We start from the raw sequence: 25,871 nt of genomic DNA, 5'->3' as shown, positions 1-25,871 counted from the left end.
TCTAAATCTAAACCTGCTTTGAGGATTTTAATGGTGAGAGGACACTTCAGTCTCCCCATCTACACGCACTATTTTCCTTCAACAGGACTCTGACATTACAAGAATATCCTAAAATAGTCTATAGAGTGAAAATAACACAGAGTAGACCTTGCATTAATTACAGTCTTACCTTGTAATACTGCGGTCATGAGCTCTCCAGGTCTGCAGCACTATAAAAAATGTTAAAATGGATGGGGTGGGGTGGAGAAGAGAACTTAACCTTTGGAAGATTGGAGGAATAAGAACATTCTTATTTTCAAGACAAAATTATACTTCTCTCACAAGGTGGTGGTTTGTCTTCCAGCCCATGAGCGGCATATTCAGCAATGTTCCAAATATAGAGAGACCCCTTTTGGTCTCCTGCACACAAGAGGGAGTAACTGTCACTGACTGCCATGTCACTAATGGTAGTTTTCTCCTTTGACTGCAAATGAGTAAAGACAGACACAAATGGAGGGTAACTAACTTATTACAGCTTCAAGGATTTCAGTAACGTTGTGATAGAAATTTTCCTTTAATCAGTAAATCATGTTCCTTTTTACACCTTTAGTGGAGTAAACACACTGTCAGCGGCACTTCTGGTTCTTGTCTGCATTATGTGTGGTAAATGCGGGTGAGCTTGCTGTGCAGTTGCCATTTATGTTGAGACAGTAAGTATAGCAGAAAACACTGAGAATACATCAATGTATGTCAAGGTTCTCCCTGGCCTCAGCCAAGCCAGCTTGGGAAATATTTGAAGCCAACACAACATGGTATGATGCATATTCCTCAATGGGAGGCTTTGCTTTTACTCTTTTTCCATTTTAACCTTTCTGTAAAACACTGAGTCACAACAGCTGCTCTCCAGCACATGCTTGCATACTTTGAAATGGCACTGAAATCAATGGGGCCAATTTGCACCAAGTCTGTACTGGACTGTGGCCAGTACTATGGCATGTAAAGCCCTGAAGAAGGAGGAAAGAATTGAATTGTGTGTTGGAACCAATTTCAACCTCATCCTATACGATGGTTAAATAGAAGTAAATCCTATCTGTTGTAAGGCATATTCAAACGCACCACCTCTTCACACTATAATTTTGACTAGACAAGGAATAAAGAGAGCGACCCCCCGCCCCAGAGGCATATAGGGGGAAATGGTGCCTGGAGACAACTCCTCTGGGTGCCACACACACACCCCGCTCCCTGCAGCCTGGCTTCTGCCCTCCTCAGAGCCTAGGGAGAGCAGTAGCCAAGCCGTACTCCAGGCCCGTACTTTTAAAAGCACTGAGGCTGGAAGGACGAGGCTCGGGGGCCTGCCCCCAAGCCCTACTCCACCCTCCCAGGTGGTTTGGGGGAGGAGCCCTGTCCCCAAGCCCCTGTTCCCAGCCTCCATGCTTTTAAAAGCATGTTCCTGGAGGTCAGCTTGGCTCCTGCTCTCCCCAGGCTCTGGGGAGGGCAGAAGCCGGGTTGCAGGGAGTGGGGCAAAGCACTGCCCTGCCCCTGCACAATCCTGGATGCCTACTGCTGCTTTCTCCAGGGCCTGGGGAGGGCAGAAGGTGGCCTGCTGGGAGGGGGGTACTGTGGTTGGTGGGCACATGCCATTTCATCACGTGGGGGGGCTTCTGGCACCCCATCACATGACCAAAAGGCGTGAGCCTGGGTGTCCCCATGTCCCTGGGTCGGTACGCCCCTGTGTGTGTAGATCTGTGGCAAACTTGCCTTTGCACTGTTAAGTTGTTCTCTGCTTCTAACACAATTTGTGAAACATTCTTTAGGGAATGCTTCCAGTACATTTTAGAGTTTGTGTGTGTGTGTAAATTTATTTTATTTTACTTATTTAAAAAATTCTATGCTGACTGTCCACCCACATAGGGTCTCCTAGGCAGCAAACATCAAAATATTTCATCCTTAAAACAGAATTTAAAATAACTACACATAAAATATTTAAACAATTCCATAAGATGTATAAACACACGCTGGGCAATCAGGTTCTGTGCCTAAGCTATTTAATGAGGCTAATCTGAGTAACAAAGATACAATAGGTTGGATCTAGCTAATTTTTTCACTTAATTTCACCCTTGCTTACTACATTCCCCACTCCCTCTGTTCCACTTGGCTTTTGTTGAAGCAGTCCCATGATTCCCAGGAGAGCCTTTCTGATAGTTGAAGGAGACTCCCTTCTCCCTTTTGCACCAGCAGAAAGTCTGGTTGAACCCAGCCCAAGGTATATTAAGAATAGATAGATTTCGTGTTGCAACCACAAGATCATAACAAAACACAGAATCACTAAAGGTATACATGAAAAGTGTATCTTAAGGCATGCAGATACTACACAAGAAATGATTGATTGGATCCAGTAAACCAGGAACATGACAAATTCTCAAACCTAAAATCTTTCCCTGCAAACCCCTCCCCTGGCAAGTTCCTGAGAATGAGATGATGTGTCATTGGAGAGTGAGATGCAGTTTGAGGGGAAACCATGGAATATCATCCTCCATCCCTCTTCCACAAACTTAAACAGAATAAGAGTTTGCGTAAGAATGGGGCGGGGGTGGTTGGAATCTGACAGTCTCCATTCTTTAGCCTTCTGTACCACAGCGCATTTGGTTCTCAAACTTTATCCAGGAGCAGCTTCTGGGGAGGATGCAGGAGAAGGTGAAAAGATCTGTTTCATGAAGTTGTTCTGTTGTAATTAACTGGATTGGACCCAATATGTTTACAGTGAAATCCAGTTGCAGCGGAGGGAGGGCTGTGACGGCCCAAGGCAGTGCCACACTGCCCCCAAAGAGGCTTTGGGTGGCGCAGAAGGAGAGAAGGGAGAGAACACTCCTGCCACCTGAATTGCTCCATAGGGCAAACAGCTTTTACCCACTTGCGCTAGTGGAAGCTGACTAACCTTGGCTCCATCCCCGGGAATGCACAGCTTCCCCCTGCCCCCACCATGCTGGCATCCAAGTGGACTCTGGTGTTGCTTTGCAGTGGCCCCAACCTTCAAGTTTCACTGCTGGCTTTGCCCTCTCTGCTGATGAGGGTGCCCCTTGCATCTGCAGAGAGGGCAAATGCATGGCATAGCCCTCCACAGTTCCTTATGAGACTTCAGCTACCTGCATCTGGATTGGGCCCATGAGGCAAGTCTAAATGTGTCTTTAGTTTCTTGATGATTGGGGCTTCCTTACATTTATAATCACTGCACCTTGATGCTGACAGACAGAAAAAAAATGGAGAAAGCTCTAAATAAAAGAATGAATGCCAGTTCCACAAGTGACCTATTTAAAATGCTGCTTTTTAATTATGTTTTCCTTCAGAACTCTTCATTTCAGCAACCTCAAACATGAATAGGAACTATGGGTACCCCACTAGTAGAAGCACACAATATGTTTTCCAGAGAAAATTATCAATACTTACACTAGAAAAAGAAGCAAACAGTTTCCCTTGTCCAAATATATTCCAGAGTGTAACATAACCTAGGAAACATTGACATGCAGAAGTATTAGACATAAATTATAGGTATAAACAGGCTTCTGGCTTTTAAAAAATGTTTTTGAATGAATTCCGTGGTTCAGGATTAAAGAAATGCCACAAATTGTGGTATCATAAAAATATTTTCTGCACAGCAAAAATTGTTTCCCACTCTACAATACCCACAGAGTCTGTCCTTATACTGGCACCCACGGATGATTTCAAAAAGCATGTTTTATGTTGCTATTTTGCCTTACAGAAGAGTGCTGAAGAGGACTGAGACAACATTGCTTGTCAAAGCCAAAATATATGTGACATGCATACATTTTAAGGCCCCTCCTCAGCATGCAATAAGGTGAATGAAAGAGTTTGGGGGCTGTTGTTTCACTTCATTAATTAGCATTAGGGGAAGAGATGTGTGCATTTTTTTTTACCAAATACAACATTTATCTAAAAGACATTGTCCTGTTCAAATGCAGCCCCATCCCACGTGGCTTTTATCCTTGCAGATCGAATGTTCCTTAGCATAGCCTTTTCAGCAATCAGCGGGGATCCTCCTCTTCCCTTTTGCACCAGAGGAGAAGATGGTTGGAACCAGCCCACTGTTCTCAATACTTTCAGCCTTTAACTCTGAGGCCCCTTCCGCACATGCAGAATAATGCACTTTCAATCCACTTTCAGTGAATTCTGGAGCTGGATTTTACTTGGTGAAATAGCAAAAGCCACTTGCAAGACTTGCAAACAATTGTGAAAGTGGATTGAAAGTACATTATTCTGCATGTGAGGAAGGGGCCTGAGTCAGAAGATGTCCTGAATTGGCAGTTGTAGGTGATAACAGGCTGGACAAAGATTAAAAACAAATAAAGTTCAATCCTAGCAAGACTTCAGGGACTGTCCACTGGTAATAAAACTGATAGATAACTATAGATCTATCCTATCCTATTCCGGATTGGGATCATACTTCCTACAAGGAATAGGTTTAGATCCTGAGATGCAGATGGAGGAGCATATCTTTGACATGTAGCAGAGCTCCTTTTCATTAGCAACTGCCCTCAACCTTTGCTACCTTTAGGCACCAGGCTAAATTGTTCTCCTTCACCCAAATGTTTAATTGAGAGGCTTTTTAAAAATAGGGGTGTTTACTGTTGTAGTGTTTAATTTACATATTTTCAAGCCTATAAATGTATTTTTCTCTTTTATAAGACAATGAGATGCCTCATTTTCACCTTATCTGTTGTGGCTTCTCTCTTGTGGAACTACCTGAATGAGAAAGGCTCCCTTATGTCTCTCATTACAAAGAACAAACAAAACAGAAATGTTCAGGCAGGCATTTTTATAAAAGGTTTAACACTGCAGCATAGTGGAACAGCCTAGAGGGTGCTTCTCTAAAGAGACAAGATTGTAGTCTACTGCAATTGTTTACTGAATATATCATCTTGCTTTACTGAATATATCATCTTCTACCTCTGTAATCTACTCAACATTGTTATCCTGCCTTAGACAGTTTTCTGTTTACTTTGTTTCCTAATTTTTGTAATCATAGTCCTATTGCTTTGTTACTGGATGTCTTGTGCTATTCACCTTGAGACTCAGTGAGAAAGGCAGTCTATACATAAAGTAAACAAAAAAATAAAATAAAGAATAAACCTGGATAAGCTGTGTGTGGGGTATAATTACTTTTAATAAACAAATAAAGCCCCTTTTCCATGAAGTCTAACTGGTCTGGCAATGTTTAAATTGATCTAATTACACTGACGTAAATTAAAATGTATGGCCTTAAATCCATGTCATTTGATTGGACTGGATCAGGGGTCCCCAAACTTTTTAAACAGGGGGCCAGTTCACTGTCCCTCAGACTGTTGGAGGGCCGGACTAAAAAAAACTATGAACAAATTCCTATGCACAAATGATTGTAAAATGTTTGATTTCACCTTTCAGCCTTTCTGTCATGGTCTATTTTTAGAACAATGACCAAAGTATGTCAAGTACAGGGTGGGCTCCAAATATTGTTGGGGAGGCTGTGGAATACCTTCCCCTGTAAAAAAAAAAAGCAGAACTTTCCCAATGAAGCATTCCATCTAACCCAGGATCAGGTATCTTCCTGGGTTCTTTCCTCCCTAGCAGCCAGCGAGCGATTCGCCAGCCTGGCTGATGCCAATGGGAGTGAGGCGGAACAGAAAGCCTGAGAGCAACACATAGAGTAGCCGAGAGGGAAGGGTGGAGCAGGCATTGCCACATGTAAGGTTTCCAACTCTGGGTCAGAAAATTCATGGAGATTTGGGGGTGCAATCTGAGAAAGGCAGGGTTTGGGGTGGGAAGCCCACCGTCCAAAGTAGTCATTTTCTCTAGGAATTGATCTCTGTCACCTGGAGGTCAGCTGCAATTCTGGGACATCTCCAGGCCTCTCCCAAAGGTTGGCTACTCTTACATAGAGGTCGTATCCACAAATATGTCTCCTGCCTGTGATCAGCAATGTTTAGAAAGCAGGAACTCCAGTCACAGAAAAAGAGCAGACCTGTGGGCATTGCCTTGTTGCATAGGCTGGTTGGGGAGAAAGGAGCCCAGGAGCCCAAGGGAGCCGATCTGGCAGACCCCGAAGGCCGCGGGTATATCCAGAGCTCTGTTTTCCGTCCAGCAGACCCAACAGTCAAAGCCACAGAGACCCATTTGCCGCCTACCAGCCAGTCCCACAGGGTGGGGGGTGGGGATCGCCCTGTTTGCTTTCAGCTGGCTTTGTTGGCAGGGGCAGAGGTGGGTAGCCCCATTCTCGGGTTGTGGGGGGCCTAAAGGCAGACAAGCAGCTGCAAGCACAACAACCCAGTGGGAAACCCTCCTGCGCCGCCAGACCCACGCCCCACATCAATGGCTGTTGGGGCCGGTTCCTCCTCTCCCTCGAGCCCCCACTGCACATGAATGGAGCCATCGCCGCCATGCCTGGCGGGCCAGATAAATGCCTTCAGGGGGCCACATTTGGCCCCCGGGCCGTAGTTTGGGGACCCCTGGACTGGATGATAGCTTGATCATTAAAACCCAAGAAGCTTTGATTTAATGTCACTACCTCCCTTTGCGCGCTCTCTCTCTCTCTTTTTACCTCTGGGTCCACTGGCCACTAGAGTTGCTGTCGTTTTCTTTCTTTCCATCCTTGGTAAGAGGAAAATTATTTTATTGATGGTTAAATCTTCTAGTGGGGGAAAATGGTAGGTTAGTATTTCCAGCTGGGTGAGCAAATTATCAATGCAATTTCCTAGTGACGACCCTCAAAATCAAGCCCACCTCACTCACTTGTATACAAAGATACTGCAGAAGACAGTTACTCTAGCATATTTCCACTCAGCATTATTTTTTGTGCTGGATTTGTTTGTGCAGGTCCTTTTCCCTACACAAAAGGTGGAATGCAAAAGACATTCTGAGGTGGTTTGCCATTGCCTGGCTCTGTGTCATGAGTCATGACCCTGCCTTGGAGGTTGTTGCCCATCCAAATGCTAACCAGGGTCAACCCTTCTGAGATCTGATGAGATCAGGATCGCCTGGAGCTATCCAGGTTAACAAGCTGCTTAACAAGCTGGATTTATTTAGTTTAATAAGATTTTTCTGCTTAACATCTTATTAGACTAAATAAAGAAAAAGAAGGGATTGGATTTAAGCCCTGCCTTCCTCTCTTATAAGGGGTCTCCAAGCTGCTTAAAAGTCCTTCACTTCCTGTCCCCACAACAGACACCTTGTGGGGCTGAGAAAGTTCTCAGAGAACTGCCCAAGGTCACCCAGCAGGTTTCATATGGAGGAGAAGGGAAACAAATCTAGTTTACCACATAAGAGTCTGCTGCTCATGTGGAAGAGTGGAGAATCAAACTGAGTTCTCTATATTAGAGTCCACCTGCTCTTAACCACTACACCATGCTGGCTCTTCATCCAGAAATACCATTCCATCAGAGGAATTGCAAGGTTGGATACATGCCAATACTAGCTGATGTAGTGGTTAAGAGCAGTGAACTCTAATCTCGTGAACTGGGTTTGATTCCCCACTCTTCCATTTGAAGCCTGCTGCTTGGTGACCTTGAACTAGTCACACAGCTCTCTAAGAACTCTCTCAGCTCCACCTACTTCAGAAGGTGCCTGTTGTGGGGAGAGGAAGAAAGTGTGATAGGAGGCTGTTTTAAAACTCTTTAAGGTAGAGAAAAGAGGGGTATAAAAATCTACTCTTCTTATCAGAGGTGTTCCTCCCATTGGGCAAAGTGGGCAGCTGCCCAGGGCGCCACCTTGTGGTGGGCGACAAAATTGCAGGTTCGTTTGTGTGGGATTTTGTATTTTTAGTGTTTTTTTCCGTTTTTGGCTTGCAGGGGGCGCTGATTTTAGGCTAGCAGCACCAAAATTTCAGGGATTTTTTGGGAGACTCTCCTGATGATATGACCCAAGTTTGGTGAGGTTTGGTTTAGAGAGTCCAAAGTTATGGACTCCCAAAGGGAGTGTCCCATCCCTCATTGTTTCCAATCGGAGCTAATAGGAGATGGGGGCTACACCTTTGAGGGTCCATACCTTTGGACCCCCTGAACCAAACTTCACCAAACCTGGGTGGTATCATCAGTAGGGTCTCACGAAGATACTCTGAAATTTTGGTGCTGATATCTTAATAATTGCACCCCTGACAACAGGCACCCCCTACATTTCCCCAGATTCTCTTTTTAAATCCAGATTTGTGAGTTGGGGGATGTTCTATAATGTGATGGTGACTTTGAAACGACCTGGTGGAAAAAATCATTGTTTGATCATGGTGGGGGAGGGTGGCCGCCCATGGCGGGGCATCAAATTCAGGTTTTGCCCTGGGCTCCAGTTTGCCTAAGTACATCTCTGCTTCATATATTGGAAGTGGGCTTCTTCCAGTTCTGAGCTGAGTGTCTTGAGTGTGACAAATCTATAATGTTGCTGTACATTAACTACTAAACCAACTCTAAGAACACAGATTGTATCAGTGCTGCAGGCAGGTAAAGTACTACTTGTTATTATGACTGCCAAATGGTTCTCTGTGACTGCTCTTGCCATATGCCAAGTTCACATAGAGCAGATCACCTCATAGACTGTAATATTTTCTCACAGCTTCCTCCATATGGTGGATTCATCTGTGCTTCTGAGCTCACCAGATCATGTTGCCTAATTTCAGGGGAACTTCACATTTGACATTTTATACTCAGGCTACTCAAGTACAAAATGTACCCAGCTAGTTTTGAAGAAAGAATGTCTTTACAATCATCTTTACTTCAGCACTAGGAAAAGGTCCCATTGCCATGTGCCAGTTGGGCCATGTTCTTGCTGCCTCATAGAATAAGGTTGAAGTGACTCTGTGGTGGTGGTGGTCACCCCAGAATAAGCTGGTTTGGTGTCAGCAATCATTTGTGGCAGCCCAGAAAAAAAAATTCAGATAGAGTACCGGATCAAGTTCAAGGTTTTAGTACAGACGCACAAAGCCCTAAATGGTCTGAAACCAATGTACCTGTGAGACCGCCTCTTTCGTTTCATTCCCTGATGGACACTCTGTTCATTGATTGATAACTTATTTGTTGTCCTTGGCCCAAGAGAAATCCAGCTGGCCTCGATCAGGGAGAGGGCCTTTTTAGCCTTGGTTCCACCCTGGTGAAACGCTCAGTCTCATAAGACTGTGGAATTTAATGTGGGCCCTGTGGACCTTGTGGGATTTAATGCAGTTTCCCGGGGCCTGTAAGGCAGAGTTGTTCCACCAGGCATATGGTTGAGGCAGCAGTGGTCACCATCTTTGGCCTCTCCCCACCCCCGCCACCACCGCCACCACCGCCATCCCCTTCATCAGGTGGTATTTTTTATTTTCTATCCTCCCCTCTTCTTTGGGATTTTAGTGAGCTCAGACGGAGTTAGACGTTTTTCGCCATCATGTCGTCATAGAAACTATATAGAGTTTTAAATCTTAAATGTACAATTGTTTATTTACAGTTTTATTGTATTTATTATGGAATTGTATGTGTACAAATTTGGTTGGAAACCACGCTGAGCCTGAGAGAAAAGGGGCAATATAGAAATTTAATAAAATAAATAAGTAAACATAACAGCATTTTGATTCTTCACTTGTTCTAACAAACTTAAGATTTCATTTAATTCTAGTAAAAAAAAGGCTCTTACCTGTTCCTCCTTTCACTGCTGCCCTGCTTGCAGCACTTAGGCGGCAACAGAGACATCCTAAGACTAGATTCCATATGAGAACATCCCCATCAAAACCACCAGTGGCCAAGAAATGTGGAGGGCAGGAAGCTACGCATGAAATATCATCCCTGTGACCTTTTTCCTAGATTATGTGACACAAAATGGTCATCGACATGTAGCTATGGCACTATAACCCTCACATGGATTAAGATATTATGAAGCAAAAGCAATATAGAGTTTACGCAAAAAGGTCAACATTTTATTCATGTTTAGCAATGGCTTATCATCTGACAATCTTCTTACCACACTTTCAATCCAGTCTGGTTGAAAATTTGATCCTTCAGGTATATTATCATTAAGCTCCTGAGATTTAAAAAAACATATCAATTACATTCCTGGCTCCAGGGAATCATGACATACAATGTAATTAAAGGAAAGATAAACAGCAGCATCAAGCAAGCATTAATATATGACAAAAGGATGCTACAAGTACCACTCATCTTTCTGTAGAAAGGCGCTGTTAAAGCTATGCAAAATTTCAAAATAGAAGATCTCAGAATTTTGCTGTCCTAAACGGTATTAAAACCTCAACATTTATGGGCTTAAAAGAGTGTAGCACTCTTTAGGATTGCACAGTAAGTCAACTCCTTGCCTCCGAATTATAGGCTACGTAACATCAACGGTAGAAATGAAGTTAGCTTTATTCAGTGAGATATCACATATCATTGACAGCGTCACAGAATTCTTGGGCCACAAAGGAAGATTCTATCAGTTAAAGTAAAATCAGAGGTCTGTATTTTAGGTTGTGCGAAGATAATACAATGTGTACATCTCAAATTTGTCTTAGTGATTATATGATGGAATAATTCAAAATAAACATCAAGCAAATTACCAGTTATACTCACAGGAAAAATATTGATCTTGCTGCCCCATCCAACAGATACGAAGTACCTTTAAAATGTAGATTTTTTTTTTAACCACAGGAGGAAACTGAAGGCCAAATCTAACCTTGAAATCTTGGGAAATCATGGTATCACTGCTTTCCAAACGTATACAGGGACATAGCAACCATTCACAGTGTTTAATCTTTATTGACTAGGATTATTATCCTCTACAATTGTGCTTGCCCCCATTATCAGTTTAAAATTTATTTTCAGCAACTATGTGAGTTCCAACCATTCTCTTTAAAAAGTGTTATGTTCATAATTATTTGGAAGGCTCTATTAAATACAGGAAATCTTTAGGTAAACATGTATGTATCCTATGACTCAGAAAGGTGTAATTTCAAAATTGCAATCTTAAATAAACTTACAATTTTCAATTTAAAAAAGAGACAACTCATGGGAGGGACACATAGAGGTTTATGAAGGGGTAGAAAGAGTTGACAGAGATAATATTTTCTACTAGAACTCCTACAACTCAAGGGCCTCTGATGAAACCGATGGATAGTAAATTCAGGACAGATAAAAGGAAATACTAGCCAGGCTTTTATTAAAGAATTTGTAACATCTTTCTTCACAGTTTGCACCTATTTTCTCTTTACTTATAATGTTCTAAGGACCTTTTGTACCTGTTGCTGTAAATATCAGCATATGTGCAAGCAAGGACTTCGTCAGCTGCGCTGGTGGCTGAAACACAGAGTGCATGGTCAGCTGCTTCCTAGTCTTGTCATTGTATCAAAGAACCAAAGAGGATGGTCATTAATTCTTTACCTTGCTTAATGGTGCACATACAACCAAGAGTGCAGCTATCCCATTTTTTCAGACTTCCATCTCTTCCACCAGTGATCAACCTGTCGGAGGAGGAAATTGTTACCTAAGTTATTGGATAGTCTCTTGAGCAACCTGCATCACTCACTTACTCCTAACCTTACCATGCTGTAAACTGTACATGTGCACACACATGTACACATACCCTAGCTTGATCTTCTGGCTGGTATACTATACAACAAGGCTTTTCCACAGCACTGATGCTGCAATAAGTATTTCACTAGGCATGAAGTTCTAGTTAACATTCTAGTTTCAAGAGTGACCACTTAGATGCTTTTGAGAGCTCACTAGCAGGACAGGAGGATGAGCCCTATTTCTTATTATTTGTCCCTAGCACCTGGTACTCACTGCTTCTGAACATGGAGAGTCTATTAAGTGTTCATATCTACTAGCTGTTACTACAGTAAAAGCTTTTTAATCAACACTCATGGGGAATGGGTGTTGTCAAATGCTCAAGCTTATTGCTCTGCCTTGCCCTCTACCCAGAGGAATCCATAGTAAACAAAACTACCCTATTGCGAACACTATGGCATTAGCCTCCATGCCTAGCAGGACCCTTCTCTTTTCACCAAGCCACCCTACATATAACAAGCAGGACTTGCTGTCTGGAGAACCCTCGAGCAGACTTGGCTCCCAAGAGCTTGGGGCAGGAAGGAAGCACCCAAAGATCAAGTCATCTGGCTGTGCCGGCTGTCAGAAGCCCAGCAATCACTGGAGGAATCAAGCTGGCCAGATGAAGAAATAGAGCAGGTGCAGACGCAGTCTAAGATGCAAAGGTAAGATGACTAAGGCTGAGGAGTTTGCCCTTGGTGATGCTGGTTAACAGCATATTCTGGATAATCATGTGCTAAACAACAAAGCTTTTATTGTAGTTCTGTTCTCCATTGCGTTAACATCAAGGGAATATCCCAACTGGCAATTATACCATCTGCTATTAATAACGATGCAAGGAAAGGATGCAGTCTCCACAGCATTGCCTATTCTTCAACCATTGTTTGCCTTCCTTTCTTCCCCCCATCTCCGACCCTTTTCCTCATGTGAAATCTTCCAGCCTTTGGTCTGCCCAGAAGCTCTCTACTTTTCATGCAAATCTCATGTCATGTATGAAGCTGATTAAGTGACATTAGACATGGATTGTTAGTTTTTTCTTTTTGTGTGAGTGGCCAAAACATCACTCTGAAGTCCTTTTAAGGACAAGAACTGTACAAAGTATAGCAAATAAAAAGGCTGATCTCATTTTTGGCACTTTCTGTCTAAAGTAATGATGTGCACAGTTGCAGGAATGTAATTATGAAACTTCAAAATGTGATCATCATTGATTTTCTGATCAGGGCTACATGCATGCGCTGACACCAGGTAGGCAGGGCCTGGAACTATCTCCATGTTTGTACATATTGGCCCCAATGCTTACATGTGCCTCAGTCAGACTGATAATCTTTGTTCGTAACTGTATTAAGCGGCTAGTTAGTAACTGTATTAAGCGGCTGTTTAGAGAGAGTCCTCAAAGGGACAACCCTGGAATTTAAAAATGTGAGGTTTAGATCTCTGGATACCTTTTCCCACTAGCATCTAAAGTCATGCAAGTGACAGCTGTTTCTCCATGGGCTTTACACACTTCCATGTCTAGCTGCCCATTTTTCAGGTTCCATACTTTTATAGCCTAGGAGAGGGACAAAGAACAAAATCAGTTTTCCCTTTTTAATCAAATAAGAGGGTGAGGAAATAATCACAAAGACAAGAAACAATATGTGTTAAACCTGAAATATTTAGAATAAATTAGTTTAGTTGTTAGTGTTACAGGAATCGAAAGTCACATAATAGGAACAACTGTCACTATATCAGGATTAATGGTTGTGTCCTGAGTGCCTGCCCTGATTTGGATAGCCCAGGCTAGCCTGAACTTGTAATATCCTGGAAACTAAGCAGGGCTGACCCTGATCAGTATTTGGATGAGAAACCACCAAGGAATTCCAGGGCCATTAGGTAGAGGCAGGCAATGGCAAAATGGTCTTGATTAGTATTGCACCTTGAAAATCCTACAGTGTCGCCATAAGTCAACTGTGACTTGATGGCACTTTACACTCACAATCACACACACACACAACACCCCTGAAAGTCTGATTCACATACTTGTACTACATTGGGGTGCATCAAGAGCCACCACAAAGAGAGTTTATCACTTCCATTTCATTTTGGCTAATATTTTGAATTCACATGGCAGAAGCTGGTGTGTATCTCACCAAGGAAAACTCTAGTCTTCTATGACTTGCTCCAGCATGGTAAACAACTATCTCTCTTTGCCATTTTTAAGGTGTCACAGTAACACTCTTTCAGAATTACTTACAGATCCTTCTGAGCAACTAACCGCCTGCTGGAACTGCTTGTTATATTGGCAGCAAAAGACTGGTTCATTATGGGACATGCCTGAATCACGGATCTGATTTCTCCTGGAAAAGGAAAAAAGAAGGTATCAATGTGTAACTATTTCTAAATCTCTATATATTTGCACTTACAGTTGTTTGCAGTTATAGTTATTTTGACTGTCTGGCTCATAAAATCAAATACTAAGGAAACTATTTGACCCGGCAGGGATCTCTAATTTTTAAACAAACATTAGACACTCTTCTTCTTTTCCTTCTGATTAATAGTACTGACTGGCATGCAGAATGGCAAACTACAAATAGCTTACTTTAAAAAAAACCTTTGTTCCCCAGTAAAAGTTGTTTTAAATGACTCAGCTGTTAATTGTAATGCACTATTTGCATCTTATGGCATTTCTGCATAGAGTAATGCAATGGTCACCCTCTCAAGCTGGTGTAGCAAAGATACACATTTGAACATTAATTAATCATAAAGCTGAGAAAAGACCTCAAGGGCCATCAAGTCCAACCCCCTGGCATGCAGGAATAAACAATCAAAAGCCACTTCTGTTAAAGCTATTTTATAATGATTTTTACATTAGCAACATTTGGTAATATTAGTAATATTCACCTATCTATTATTCTGCTTGGTTTAGAATTCTCAACATTGTAAGCACTTGGCTGCTTGGTTTAGAATTCTCAACATTATAAGAAGGGGAGAAAAGAAAGGGAGAGAGATGTGGAAACATTTATTTCTCTTTCCACTGACTCTGAGGGATGGGGCCTGAAATACCCCTGTCATCCTATACAGCTACTGGTGTAGATGAACAGGCAGAGAATCTCTTCCATCTCTCCTGGCATCTCAGTTTACCCCAGGAATACACTTTCCAGAGTGTACGGAAGAATGGTACCTAGGGGCCAAACTAAAACTTGATGTGGCCACCTTGAGGATTCCACCACCAACTTAAAGTGATGTAAAAATGCTGCAAGTGCCCAGTTCTAATAGGGCTCAATGTGCAGTGCTGTAGCTTCCCCGCACACCTTTTCAAGTGCTGAAACAGCTGGATCAGAGTCAGCACTTGATAAGAATTGTAGAATTTTTAAATCACCTTTCAAATGGTAGCAATATCCCCATGGCATGGAGAAGACACTATGACATGTAATTTGGCCCTTAGATATATCAAAAAGCATCAGAGTTACTCAGAAGGACTGGAAGGAGAAGATTCTCTACCTCCTGCCTGAACTTGGATAGGCAGGAACAGTGTTTGCAGAACCAGCAGTGGTCCAAAGGGGGAGGGTGTGAAAAGTATAAAATGCATATAACATCTAAAATGTGGTTATCAACAAATATAAAAATGAACAGTTTTTTGAAATGAAAACAATCTTTGCTCAACCCCATTACGTGCTGCATTAAATCAAACTGCACACAGTTCATCTGAAAGGTGTAACATAGCCTATCCATCACTCATTACCAACAGTAGTTCATTTGCATACTTATGCTGGAATCGCAGAAGAGCAAAACTCTCAGCTGCCACATAGAAAGATTGCAGGTCAGGAGAAAAATAGCAAACTTCCATCTCTCCTCTGATTTGAGCAACTTTGGGTATGATTGTGAGGAGGCAGGAGTGGACTTCAATATCCCATACCTTTGATAGATATATGGATTGAGAAGAGTTAACATTCAGGTATACAGTATGCCAGTATAAACACAGAGCTTACAGTGCAATCTGTCATGCAAGACACATGGATAATGTGTGCCAGGACATGCCACTCCCATTCTCCCTTTGCCCTGAGCAGAGAAGAATCACAATTGCAGACAAAAAACAGCTGACGTGAGTTTCATCACCCTTTATGGGACGTATTTACTTTCTCAGTCTTAAAAGCTACCCTTAAATATATGTATTTACCATTATCCCATTTACTGGCTGAACTGGTGCTTATTTTGCTGGAGGCATTTACACTGTGTGAATGTCTGATAATTATACAGTTTAACACCGGTATGTGAGCTCCTTATACTGCTAAATTGTACTTGGTGTTTTAATGAAATTGAAAGTATTGACAAAAGGGATGGTTGATGTGATGGCATGAATTCTATCCTTTGCTGGGTGGCTTTTGCCATCTGTGCTCAGCCTGTTGTTTCTTCTTTCGCTTGAGCAAATGGCCAGAGCAGTTCATATACAGAATCTTCATGTGGTGCTAAAAACAAAAGGGTAGGACTCAAAGGCCTGTGAGATCAATGTCAGAATCTGCCAGAGTTGGAACTGAGAGATACAGATCTGTATGGGGCATCTGGCTCTTGGCTCCTGGTTCTCAGTCCCTGTTCATCTACCACACTGATCCAATGGTATGTGGCTTCACACCTTGTTTTGTTTTGCTTTTAGTCAAACAACTGCTGTCAACAGCAACATTAGAAAACAGAGGAGAGTTTCAAGAGCATCGTGTGACATAGCCTGAAGGTCTGCAATGCAAAGTACAAAGCTAGCATGAGCATGACCCTAAGCATCTCCTTAGATCCTGGTCATTAAATCAAAAAAATTCAAGGTATAGCAATCAACAAATATTTCTGCAATGTGTATACTCAAGCAAATTTACTTCTTGCTTATTCTTCTTTCTGCAACACTTTTTCAGGACTCTGAAATGCCACCAGCTGGATTTCTTGCTCAGGTCCTTAACTCTACAATATTGATATTTTACCAGGAATTAACCATTCACTCTTCAACCTATTTGTGTAGACTCGAGGCCAGAAATTTGACTTTTCTTTTTTTGAATGAAAGTTGATGTTTCCATGACAGGATAGCATAATGGGTAAGAGAATAATTGGTCACCTGGACAGTTCAGAACTTGCCTACTGTCCAATTACGATATGGGGATAACAATACTACCCTCTAATAGCCTCCTGTAAAGACTGTAAGATAATACTTGTGAAGCTGTTTGAATTTTCTCAGCCTTAAAGCTACCCTTAAATATATGTCTTTGCCATTATCCCATTTACTCTCTGAACTGCTGCTTATTTTGCAGGAGAACTTTCAAATATTCTAATTGTTGGAAATTTTTATACTTAATACCCAATTTTCTTACTTGCATGAGATTGTAAAATGAACACAGTCTTGGCTATATAACTGAGTTATGCAGGTGGGAACAAAGATAACATTTAGGCTTCTAAGCAGACATACCCCTAAAGTTCTTCCATGTAGAGCTGAAGCTAGATGTTCTCACCTTGATAGTGCTGTCCAGAGATACTGATAAAATCTTTGTGCTTTGGTGAACAATGCCTAAGAAGCCAATTGGGGATGTGTGTCCGGGCAGAGTACCTACAGCCCATCTAGTATAGTGGCAGAGAGAGAGAAAGAGAGAGAGAGAGAGAGAGAGAGAGAGAGAATTTTCTCATCATTGTGTCGCCATAGGTTTTATCTGCATCAGGATCTAAGGATCTAAGACAGATCCTTATTCTAATGAAAGGCACACAGGTGCAAAATTAATTTATTTCATACGTGGATGCTGCAAGCAGGAGCTCTGTTGAATGCTATCTCTGATGAAAACATACATTTCCATACTAGGCTTATGTGCAGGCCCCATTCCAAAGAAAATTATGTGCCATCCTAAGCAGACTTATCAACTTCTAATCCCATTGACATCAGTGGAAATGTAATTCTGCTTGGGATGGCACTGTCAACTTTCCATAAGCTACTGCCAACTGGAATCAGCAGGATAAAGCAGTCACAACTAATTTACGTTCCATTAGTGTCATTGTCCTCCTCTCAAAGTTTGTCTGCCCCAACCCATCCGAGCCCTGCCCCCAAGCCATGCCCTCCTTGCTGGCTCCCTGGCTCCTGTAAGTGGGTGCAGGGAACCGGGCGGAGGAGGGGTGTGGGTAGGCGGTCATGTCCCCGGGCGCAATTTAGCCCCGGTATGCCATTGGAGATCACAAAGGGAAAGTGAACTGGCTGGGATCAGATACTCTGATGTTTCGTTCATGTTCCATATCACAAACCTATCCCTTCTGTTACACAGAGCAAAAAGGCAACTCCTCTTGCAATTTGTATCAGACATATTAAGTGTTATTGCTGTATGATAAAAATGGAGATCTGAGAAAGCCATGAATAAGAAGCAGGACTAGACTTGTCTTAGAACTGTTGAAACAGCCTTAGTTGTAACAACTGCTGAAGGCCACCACAATATTATTACACAGCAGTAGTTATTAAGGTAGACAAAATACTTATGTAAGAACCTGGATGGGGTTTTACCCATTGGCCAGCCTCTAGGAAAAAGTGAAAACACAGGAAAATTACTCAAGAACGAATGGTTCATTAACAGACGATCTATTCAAGGTCTTGGTTTTAAGCCACATTGAATTCAACAGAACTTTCTTCTAAGAAAATGCCTTCACCTTAATTCATCCAATCATGAAGTCTAGGAGCTAGAAACAACCTAAATCAGTTTTATTCCATTGTTAATTTTTTACCCAGGGATGTAAGGGTTCCACAGACGAATTTTCCGGTCCAAACCACCAGTCACAAGAATATTGTTTTCTTTGCAATAGTCAAAAGTCTTGACTCCTTTGTACACTTTAAAAACAGACTCATCACACTGAAAGCGCTTGGGTGGAGAACCGCTGGCTGGTGTTGGGAATTTGTTCTGACTGTCTGTGGAGCCCATCAGAGTTTTCAAGCGATGTTTCACATTTTTGGTTCTACTAACACAACCTGTGTCAGAGGAAAATAAAAAAGGAGCATAAGGTATAATGGAGGGAATGGATGGCTAGGGATCAAAAACCTTCTCTATAGGCTGTATACCACCTTCATGTTCCAATCAGATCATTCGTTTAATTGAACAGTTAACCAGTTGCAATGGATTACTGCCATTCACTGTTTACGAATTAGCTGAGATCAGTATTTTCGCTAAATTCCATCACTGAATAAGTGAAGAGAGCCAGAGTCAAGACACCCAGCTTCCAATCACTGTGTAACTATAATGCTAACTTCTTTGCCTAACCTACCTCATAAGGCTTTTATAAGAATAAAATATACAGAGCATGAGAATCATGTCTTCCAATGTGAGCTCCTTGATAAGAGACCAGAATAGAAACAGAATAAATAAACTTCTTCTACTACAAGTGAAAGCAATGCCTATGCTTTTTATTGATTTTATTTCAGTTTCAAATTCTGACAAATTTGTTCGACTAAACAATTCTCCTTACCTATCACCAGCGCAGTACTCTCATCATTGGAACTAGATATGATGGATTCCACAGAATGGATATATTGGATCTGTAATAAGAAGACAATAAAAACATGACAAAATTCAAAGTGTCCTCAGCTAATTGGGATAGTCAGCATAATGACTGAGAATATAAATATCAGTGAAGAAGGAACTGATGCAGGCACAGAATAACTAAGAAAAATCTATGGCAAGCAATGAGAGTTAGGACTGCACCCATAGGAAGGAGAGTTAGGACTGCACCCATAGAGAGCACCAATGAGAGTTAGGAGTTCACCCATAGGAAAGTAAGCTGTAGTGCTGACATGGATTTAGACATAATAAGACCAGTTTCTAATATGAAAATATTCCCTAGGAAGTTTATTTAAGGCTGATGCAAACAACCATGATGCATGTGCAGACTGCATTATGACCCTCTTCATGGAAAATTATTGTTCTGAACCCTCCACATAAGCAGATGTGCCATGACATTCAAACTATAATAAACATCAGGGACTGAAATCCTCTTACCTTTGTCACCCAGTCATTATGAACCTTCCAGCGAATGAAGGTAATATTTTCACTATCATTAAAAGCATCCATGGAAACTGTGGGAATTTCTTCCACAGCTGGACATTTTGTCCAATTCCTACAAAGATGAAAGATTGTTAAGGCGGAAGGTTGGACAGGTGAATAGAAACAGACCAGGCAGCATTCGATACTTCTCAGATATTATTGATGAATACTGTTGTTAATAACCAATTTTGGCATCTTTTACAGTTGTCTTGTTTGTTTTAAAATACATTTAACAAAGTCTGTCACAAAATTCATTTGAAGGACCACCAAAAAATGAGATATCATATGCAGTGCTTCATGACAGCCTGCTTTTTTCTGGCTGACATAAGCTCATGAAAAATGGTGAAAAGGCATCACAGTATATAGAACAGACTAACATTCTTGTCAGAAATCCATGTTACCCAGATGGCCCAGATTTGTATATATCTCAACCAAAGGGCATCCTCCCTGTAAGGCATCAGTATATCTGTGCAAATATTATTGGGATAATATTGCCTGATGTATACCAGACCCAAGCTTTGCTGTAATTTCTCACAAGGGTATGCAGATTCTTAAAATAAACAGAGGAATGGTTTGAAATTAAAGATTTATCAAGAAAAAGAATAACAGAAAAGGGAAATAGCAAATTGAATATAGTGTTTGGAACATGTGCACACACACATACCTCTAAGCTAAAAAAATGTTCTACAGATCCTGAATTCCACAGCATCCTAACCTAAGTACATGTTATCAACATAAAGGGAGAGAAAGGAGGAGAACAGGTAAGATAAGCATACAAGCCTGATCCAGGGAAGTTGAAGTCCAGGGTGATTTATGTCGATTGAAAAAGGAAGGATGAGAACCAGATAGGTAAAAAAACAGAATGGGAGACTGAAGTGCAATCTTTACAAAAGCTGCCAGTGTTTGTATAGTAGAGGTGACACAAAGACATACATACACACACCCTCAGGACACTGTTTCTCTCAGGACTTTGGAGCAAGTAGTTAGAGCCAAGTGCCAAGTTGGGGAACTAAGTTGCTAGAACACATCTGAGATTCTTAGGGATAACTTTATATCCAAAAAGTATACAGATAGAAGGAGAAAAAAAAGACATTTTCTCAAACTGCAGGTGGGCTGCAGTTAAAAGATTCAAGATCTGATTGGTTGTCTGTAGGATAACAAGGATGGAGGAGGTTGGCAGTATTGGTTACCCATGTGATGCAGTTTATGGCCCACCTGGAATAACAAGCTTAGTTGTATGTTTGGGTTGTCTTTTGGAGGAGACACAATAAAAAAAATAATGTCTCAAACAGAGGCTAACGGGTTAGAATATCAATCTTAACTGATAAGGCAGATCCTGCTATGGTTTGCGAAAGGCTGAATGTAATTAAATGAGGCTATTACCTTAGGATGGGGGGTGGGGGGTTGCGCTTGCATTTCTCTTTTCCCTAAAATCCTGTAAGAGTTTCCTCTTCAGTACCCCAGATTAGAGAATACACCCTATTTTATCATTGCCAACTCTGGTAGTGGCTAACTTTAAGAAATAAAATGAAACAATTTTGCTTAATTTTGTCTCTCTCTGACGCATCTGTGGAGGGATTCCAGCTGTGCACAATATTTGATCTGAGACAACTGCTCATGGGGTAATACCAATATCTAAGATTAATTTCAGGCTCATCTTAAACTTCATTTTTAGAATGAACTGCAAGGCAGTGGCGAAGCTACTAGGGGACAGGGGTGCGCAACGCACCAGGCTCACCAATTCTGGTCAAGTGTGCGGCAGAAAAATCGCCCGCCCCCGCGGTCCCCCCCCACAGCGCCCCTTCCGCCCCCTTCCCGGCGCCCCCCACCCCCCTATGGCGCCCCCCCATGGCACACTCCCCCCACTTAGGAATGGAACATCCCAGCTCCTTTCCTAAAAGTAAGTGGGGTGGGAGGCCGCAAGGGGTGCCGCGGGGGGGGGGGCGCGGGGGGCCGCGGGGAAGAGAAAAGCCAGAGTGTGCACCAGGCGCACTTTGGCCTAGCTACGCCTCTGCTGCAAGGACCTTTTAAGCAATCTGAACCAGGTTGAACTAAGATCATTTGATGAAGGAATGGCATCATGTGTTATTCCCTATGAGCCATCACATACCTCAGTGATTCTGCCACAGAATTGATCAATAGGACATTAACACAGCCCTGGTAAACAAAATGCCAATATATCAATATGCAAATTGAAGGGATATAATAAACATTTCCAATATTTCTGCTACAATATATTTTTCAAATGCCTGATAAGCTTAACCTCATCATTCAGTTTTAAAAGTTAAATTCATGCACTGAAAGAACAGCAAAACATCTATATCTAAATAACATATTTCAGTTCAACTTAGTAAATATCTTGCCTTCTACATTTACTGTAGAAGCACAAGCTAATTAAAGAACACTATTATTTAACAATATGAATCTTCCCGGTCACAAATCTCATGCATCATCATCATCATCATCATCATCATCATCATCATTAAATTAAAATTATTAGGTAAATTAAATTACCGTGAGTAGATACCACTAGCCGCCATTATTAGGTAAATTATGCCGTCATCATCGATAAATGGTATAATTCCTGCCCTTTCCCTCACGAAGAGAAACATCAAAACTTATGTTAAAGAGTTACATTTTATGGTTCAGTAGATGTGTCTTTTTAAATATATGTGAAGCAAGGTGCCCTGGATAAATTGTTATCATACCTGTTCGTCGCCATATGATATCACACATTCACCTTCTCCCCGAACACTTTAAATAAGGATAAAAATCATATAAACTAGGCATGTGACAAAATAGCCAATCTTATCATAACCAAAGATCCTACGCATTAAGAAAATGTCAAACAATATTCTATGGGTGGGATCCAGAGATCTTTCAATTGAATTCTGCTGACAGCATTTGGCTGCATTCTCTTCTTCCTGCTGCAGGACTCTATGTTGCTGGATAGCTGCACTTCTGGGTCATGCAGCCCTCAGAGCTCATGTGGAGTATGGCATGAAGGTTGGGCTGCAGATGGAAATCTATGGAAATAATGGAGGCATCACCACCTATGCATGAGCAAACGTTTTTTTTTTCACTCAGGCCAGCAAAGTCTGAATCCAGTGATCCTAAGAGTACAATTTAGAACTACTATGGGAATGTATGAAATTGTAACCTTCTCCTAGTCTCTGAAATGGAGTTGAAGATTCATCCCTGAGATCATCCGTAAGAAACAAATAAAATAGAAAACATGAGAATGTGCAGTATTCCATTGCTCTAATGTACTTGATTCTGCCATGGTTTCAGAAAGGAACTTTTTAGATAGAATACAATCCAACTTGTAACATTTCATCTTCCTGTGAGAGTCCTTCCTTGCTCAACAAAACCATTTATCCCAGTGTTCTATTTTGAATGGAAGGCAGTCATAATTCTGCCGATGTGCTCAACACACAATGGCAAAATGCCTGTGATTAAGCCTTAGCCAACTGAGTAATATTCCTCTAAAAACTGTGAGGGAAACAATAAAGGATATTGTGAGTGGTTCCACTGGGATTCATACTCATGTCTAGCAAAGGGTTAGTGCTTTGTATTCTTGACACTTGACAATTTTATGACACCTTTCAGTCCTTATATGTCTTGGTATCAGCAGGAAGTTACATTTCCGTACCAGAAAAAAGAGTCTGCTAGCTGTTTCAGTTCTTACCTATAGTCCAAACACAGAGGCATTGTTTCAAGGCCAATAATTTGGCAATACGGTTCCAAGGTGGAGAGCTCATACAGACGTATCTCTCTGTCGCTTAAAAAACAAAGCTAAAATCATTTTAGAAACTTAGAAATGGTTTACACTTAGACAGTTTGGCGTTTCTGTCACACCCTTCACCTGTGTTATTTTTACCTGTAAGTATTTCACAGGTGTCAAACTCGTGGCCCTCCAGATGTTATGGACTACAGTTCCCATCATCCCCTGCCAGCCTGGTGATGATGGGAATGATGGAAACTGTAGTCCATAACATCTGGAGGGCCGCGAGTTTGACACCTTGATGACATTATACCAAAATATACTTGGAGCCTACCAACTGCATATATTGGGAATGTATGCTACCCACAGTCTTCCTAGTGCCCATGACTGTGTTGTGTGAACAGAAGTAACAAAACTGCTCCATGTGTACAGAATTCCCATTCCCATTTCATCCCCAAGTTTCACTGGCACTGATTTTGGGACACACGTCACAAGAAAGAGGGTGGAAATCAATCACTGGTTCTCCACACTGCAAGGGCAAGTGGGGCTTGGGCGGGGGGGGGTACATCCAAGTTGTAAACTTCTATCATTCTAATTGTTGTTTCTGGTTACAAAGCTTGGTGAAGAGCTGTAAATTCTCTGTTAAAGAATCTAACCCCACTTCCCAAAGTAGTTTCAGGATGTCCTATAAAGAAAGGACAAGTGTTAAACTAATTTTAAGTCTGCAGTGTTGATGTTGACCTTTGTTCGATAGTTCATCATTTCTCTCAGTGACAGGCATGCCTTCAAAACTATTAGAACTCTTTATCTTAATACAAAGATAACCAGGATTTTCATGATTATACACCTCAGCATCACATTAGCACTTCCTTGACCTGTCTCACAAAAAAACACAGAGCAAAAAATATAGCATACCACATTTATTGTCTGTACTGCATGGAATGCTCATGAAACACCCCCCCCCCTCCAGATCTATATGGTTTACCTACATTCTGAGATTTTATCTCTCCTACATCCCCAAGGTGTCACAAGAGTCTCATGGAAATGGATGCTGCTACCTTAAAATCAAAAGTCCAATATGAACGAGGTTGATTACCATTTCCTCCTGATTTTTTGCTGTGCATATTATAAGCCCCCTAATACATATTTAAGTGATAGGTCTTTATTGTGAAAAACTCTGACAATAATAGTATGATTGTCACTGAACTACATACCAGGTCCCAATAATTAGCTTGTTGTAATGAGGCATTAAAATGGAATCAGAAACCCACTTCATCTTTCTGTATTGCCGTTTGTTTTCATTTTCATCCTAGACTCCAAAGAGAACAGTATAAAATAACTGTCCTCAAATGAAAAAAATACATATACAAGAGAGCCACAAAGACCAATTCCCACTTTCCTTCTTATTCTGCCTGTTTAACCACCATTCTCCTCCATCTTCCTCCCCCTCCTCACAATATTTTCCCATCACCTTGTCTAAGTGTTAGTTCACATTCTCCCCCACAATAGCTACTCACTCCACTTGCTCTTTTCCCAATAACAACATGTCTTCCACCTCACAAATTTTCTTGCTCCTTTTCTCTCTCTGTTCCTTTTCTACCCCTTCTCCTCCTTTCATTGCTGAGTTTTAGTTCTTACTAAAAATGCACTTGTTGCTCTTTTCAGCAAAACAGCAATCACATTATTGTGACTAATGTGTGTAGTATATTTTCCATATACGCATGACAAAACCTAATAATTGAAAATGTATTCTCTGTACAGTGTACCCAAGATTTTTCTTTGCACACATATTGAGTAACTTTATGTTACATTCAACACAAATACAGTTGACTGCACAATTTAACCCTCATAATTATTCAGGCACTGGTTCCCAGCTTTATTTTTAAAAGTAAATTGGTGTCAGCTCTATCTTGCACACAGGATGAATCCTTGGGGCACAATTAAATATTATTTGTGATCCAAGTTAGGTCAGGAGCAGGGGCATACTGCCTTCAGGGACAGGGGGGCACAAAATTGCCCTCCCCCTCCCCCACATTGATCCGGCTCAGAAGAGCTGGGTCAGCACAGGAGAGGCGCCTAAAGACAGCCACGGTACCTGCTTGAGCCACTTCCCTTCCCAGTTTCTCAGGGTGGGGCTTGGGGATGGGGCAGCTTGAACAGGCACTGCGACAGCAGGCCGTCTCCTGGGCTACCTGCCACAGTGCCCTGCCCCCCACCTCACTGCAGACCAGCTTCTGCCTTCCCCAGGGGCTGGGGAGGGCAGGAAGTGGCCTGCAGGAAGGGTGAGGCTTGGACAGGAGCTGCTTAGATGGGTGCTGCTACTGCCCCTGAGCCCAGCCTCCAAGCCCCGCCACTAAGCACGGGGGCGCCCAAAGCAGGTGTTGTCCCCGGGTTCCATTTCTCCGTTACGCCTCTGGTCAGAAGTGTGTGCCCCCCCCCCCCACGTCACCTCACAGTACACATTAAATCCCGGAACACTGCAGGGATGGTTTCTGAGCACAAGCATTGTAAGGGGAGGAGAGGGGCATCACACTTCCCTCCCCCTCTCTTTTACTGAGCCAAAATGGCCTTGGTAGGCTTGTTTGTCCTATTCTGGGGCTTTGA

General features: G+C 42.0%; 1 protein-coding gene across 4 annotated transcripts in view; it reads right to left on the bottom strand.

Moving 5' to 3' along the window:
* Positions 1-22,018, bottom strand: part of LOC125439830 (WD repeat-containing protein 64-like) — a 28,663-nt gene extending 6,645 nt beyond the window's left edge. Inside the window, exons 1-17 of one of the 4 annotated variants that reach the window (XM_048509100.1) lie at positions 21,654-22,018; positions 19,499-19,616; positions 18,969-19,038; positions 18,234-18,474; positions 16,988-17,093; positions 15,266-15,417; positions 13,756-13,858; positions 12,965-13,071; positions 11,355-11,434; positions 11,213-11,270; positions 10,548-10,593; positions 9,946-10,005; positions 9,622-9,784; positions 6,536-6,658; positions 3,424-3,482; positions 322-463; positions 170-209 (exon numbers count right to left, since the gene is read on the bottom strand). In XM_048509100.1, the coding sequence (XP_048365057.1) occupies positions 170-209; positions 322-463; positions 3,424-3,482; positions 6,536-6,658; positions 9,622-9,784; positions 9,946-10,005; positions 10,548-10,593; positions 11,213-11,270; positions 11,355-11,434; positions 12,965-13,071; positions 13,756-13,858; positions 15,266-15,417; positions 16,988-17,093; positions 18,234-18,474; positions 18,969-19,038; positions 19,499-19,570 (1,622 nt within the window). In that variant the 5' untranslated portion in view covers positions 19,571-19,616; positions 21,654-22,018. Of the gene's footprint in view, positions 1-169; positions 210-321; positions 464-3,423; positions 3,483-6,535; positions 6,659-9,621; positions 9,785-9,945; positions 10,006-10,547; positions 10,594-11,212; positions 11,271-11,354; positions 11,435-12,964; positions 13,072-13,755; positions 13,859-15,265; positions 15,418-16,987; positions 17,094-18,233; positions 18,475-18,968; positions 19,039-19,498; positions 19,617-20,207; positions 21,344-21,653 lie in introns of those variants that run through there. The other 3 variants (XM_048509103.1, XM_048509102.1, XM_048509101.1) reach the window with 3 other exon arrangements.
* Positions 22,019-25,871: the final 3,853 nt, after the last annotated feature.

The sequence above is a fragment of the Sphaerodactylus townsendi genome, linkage group LG10, assembly GCF_021028975.2.
Source record: "Sphaerodactylus townsendi isolate TG3544 linkage group LG10, MPM_Stown_v2.3, whole genome shotgun sequence".
Classification (NCBI taxonomy): Eukaryota; Metazoa; Chordata; class Lepidosauria; order Squamata; family Sphaerodactylidae; genus Sphaerodactylus; species Sphaerodactylus townsendi.
The sequence above is the reverse complement of the archived record's forward strand: the minus strand, read 5'-3'. Positions and strand labels throughout refer to the sequence as shown.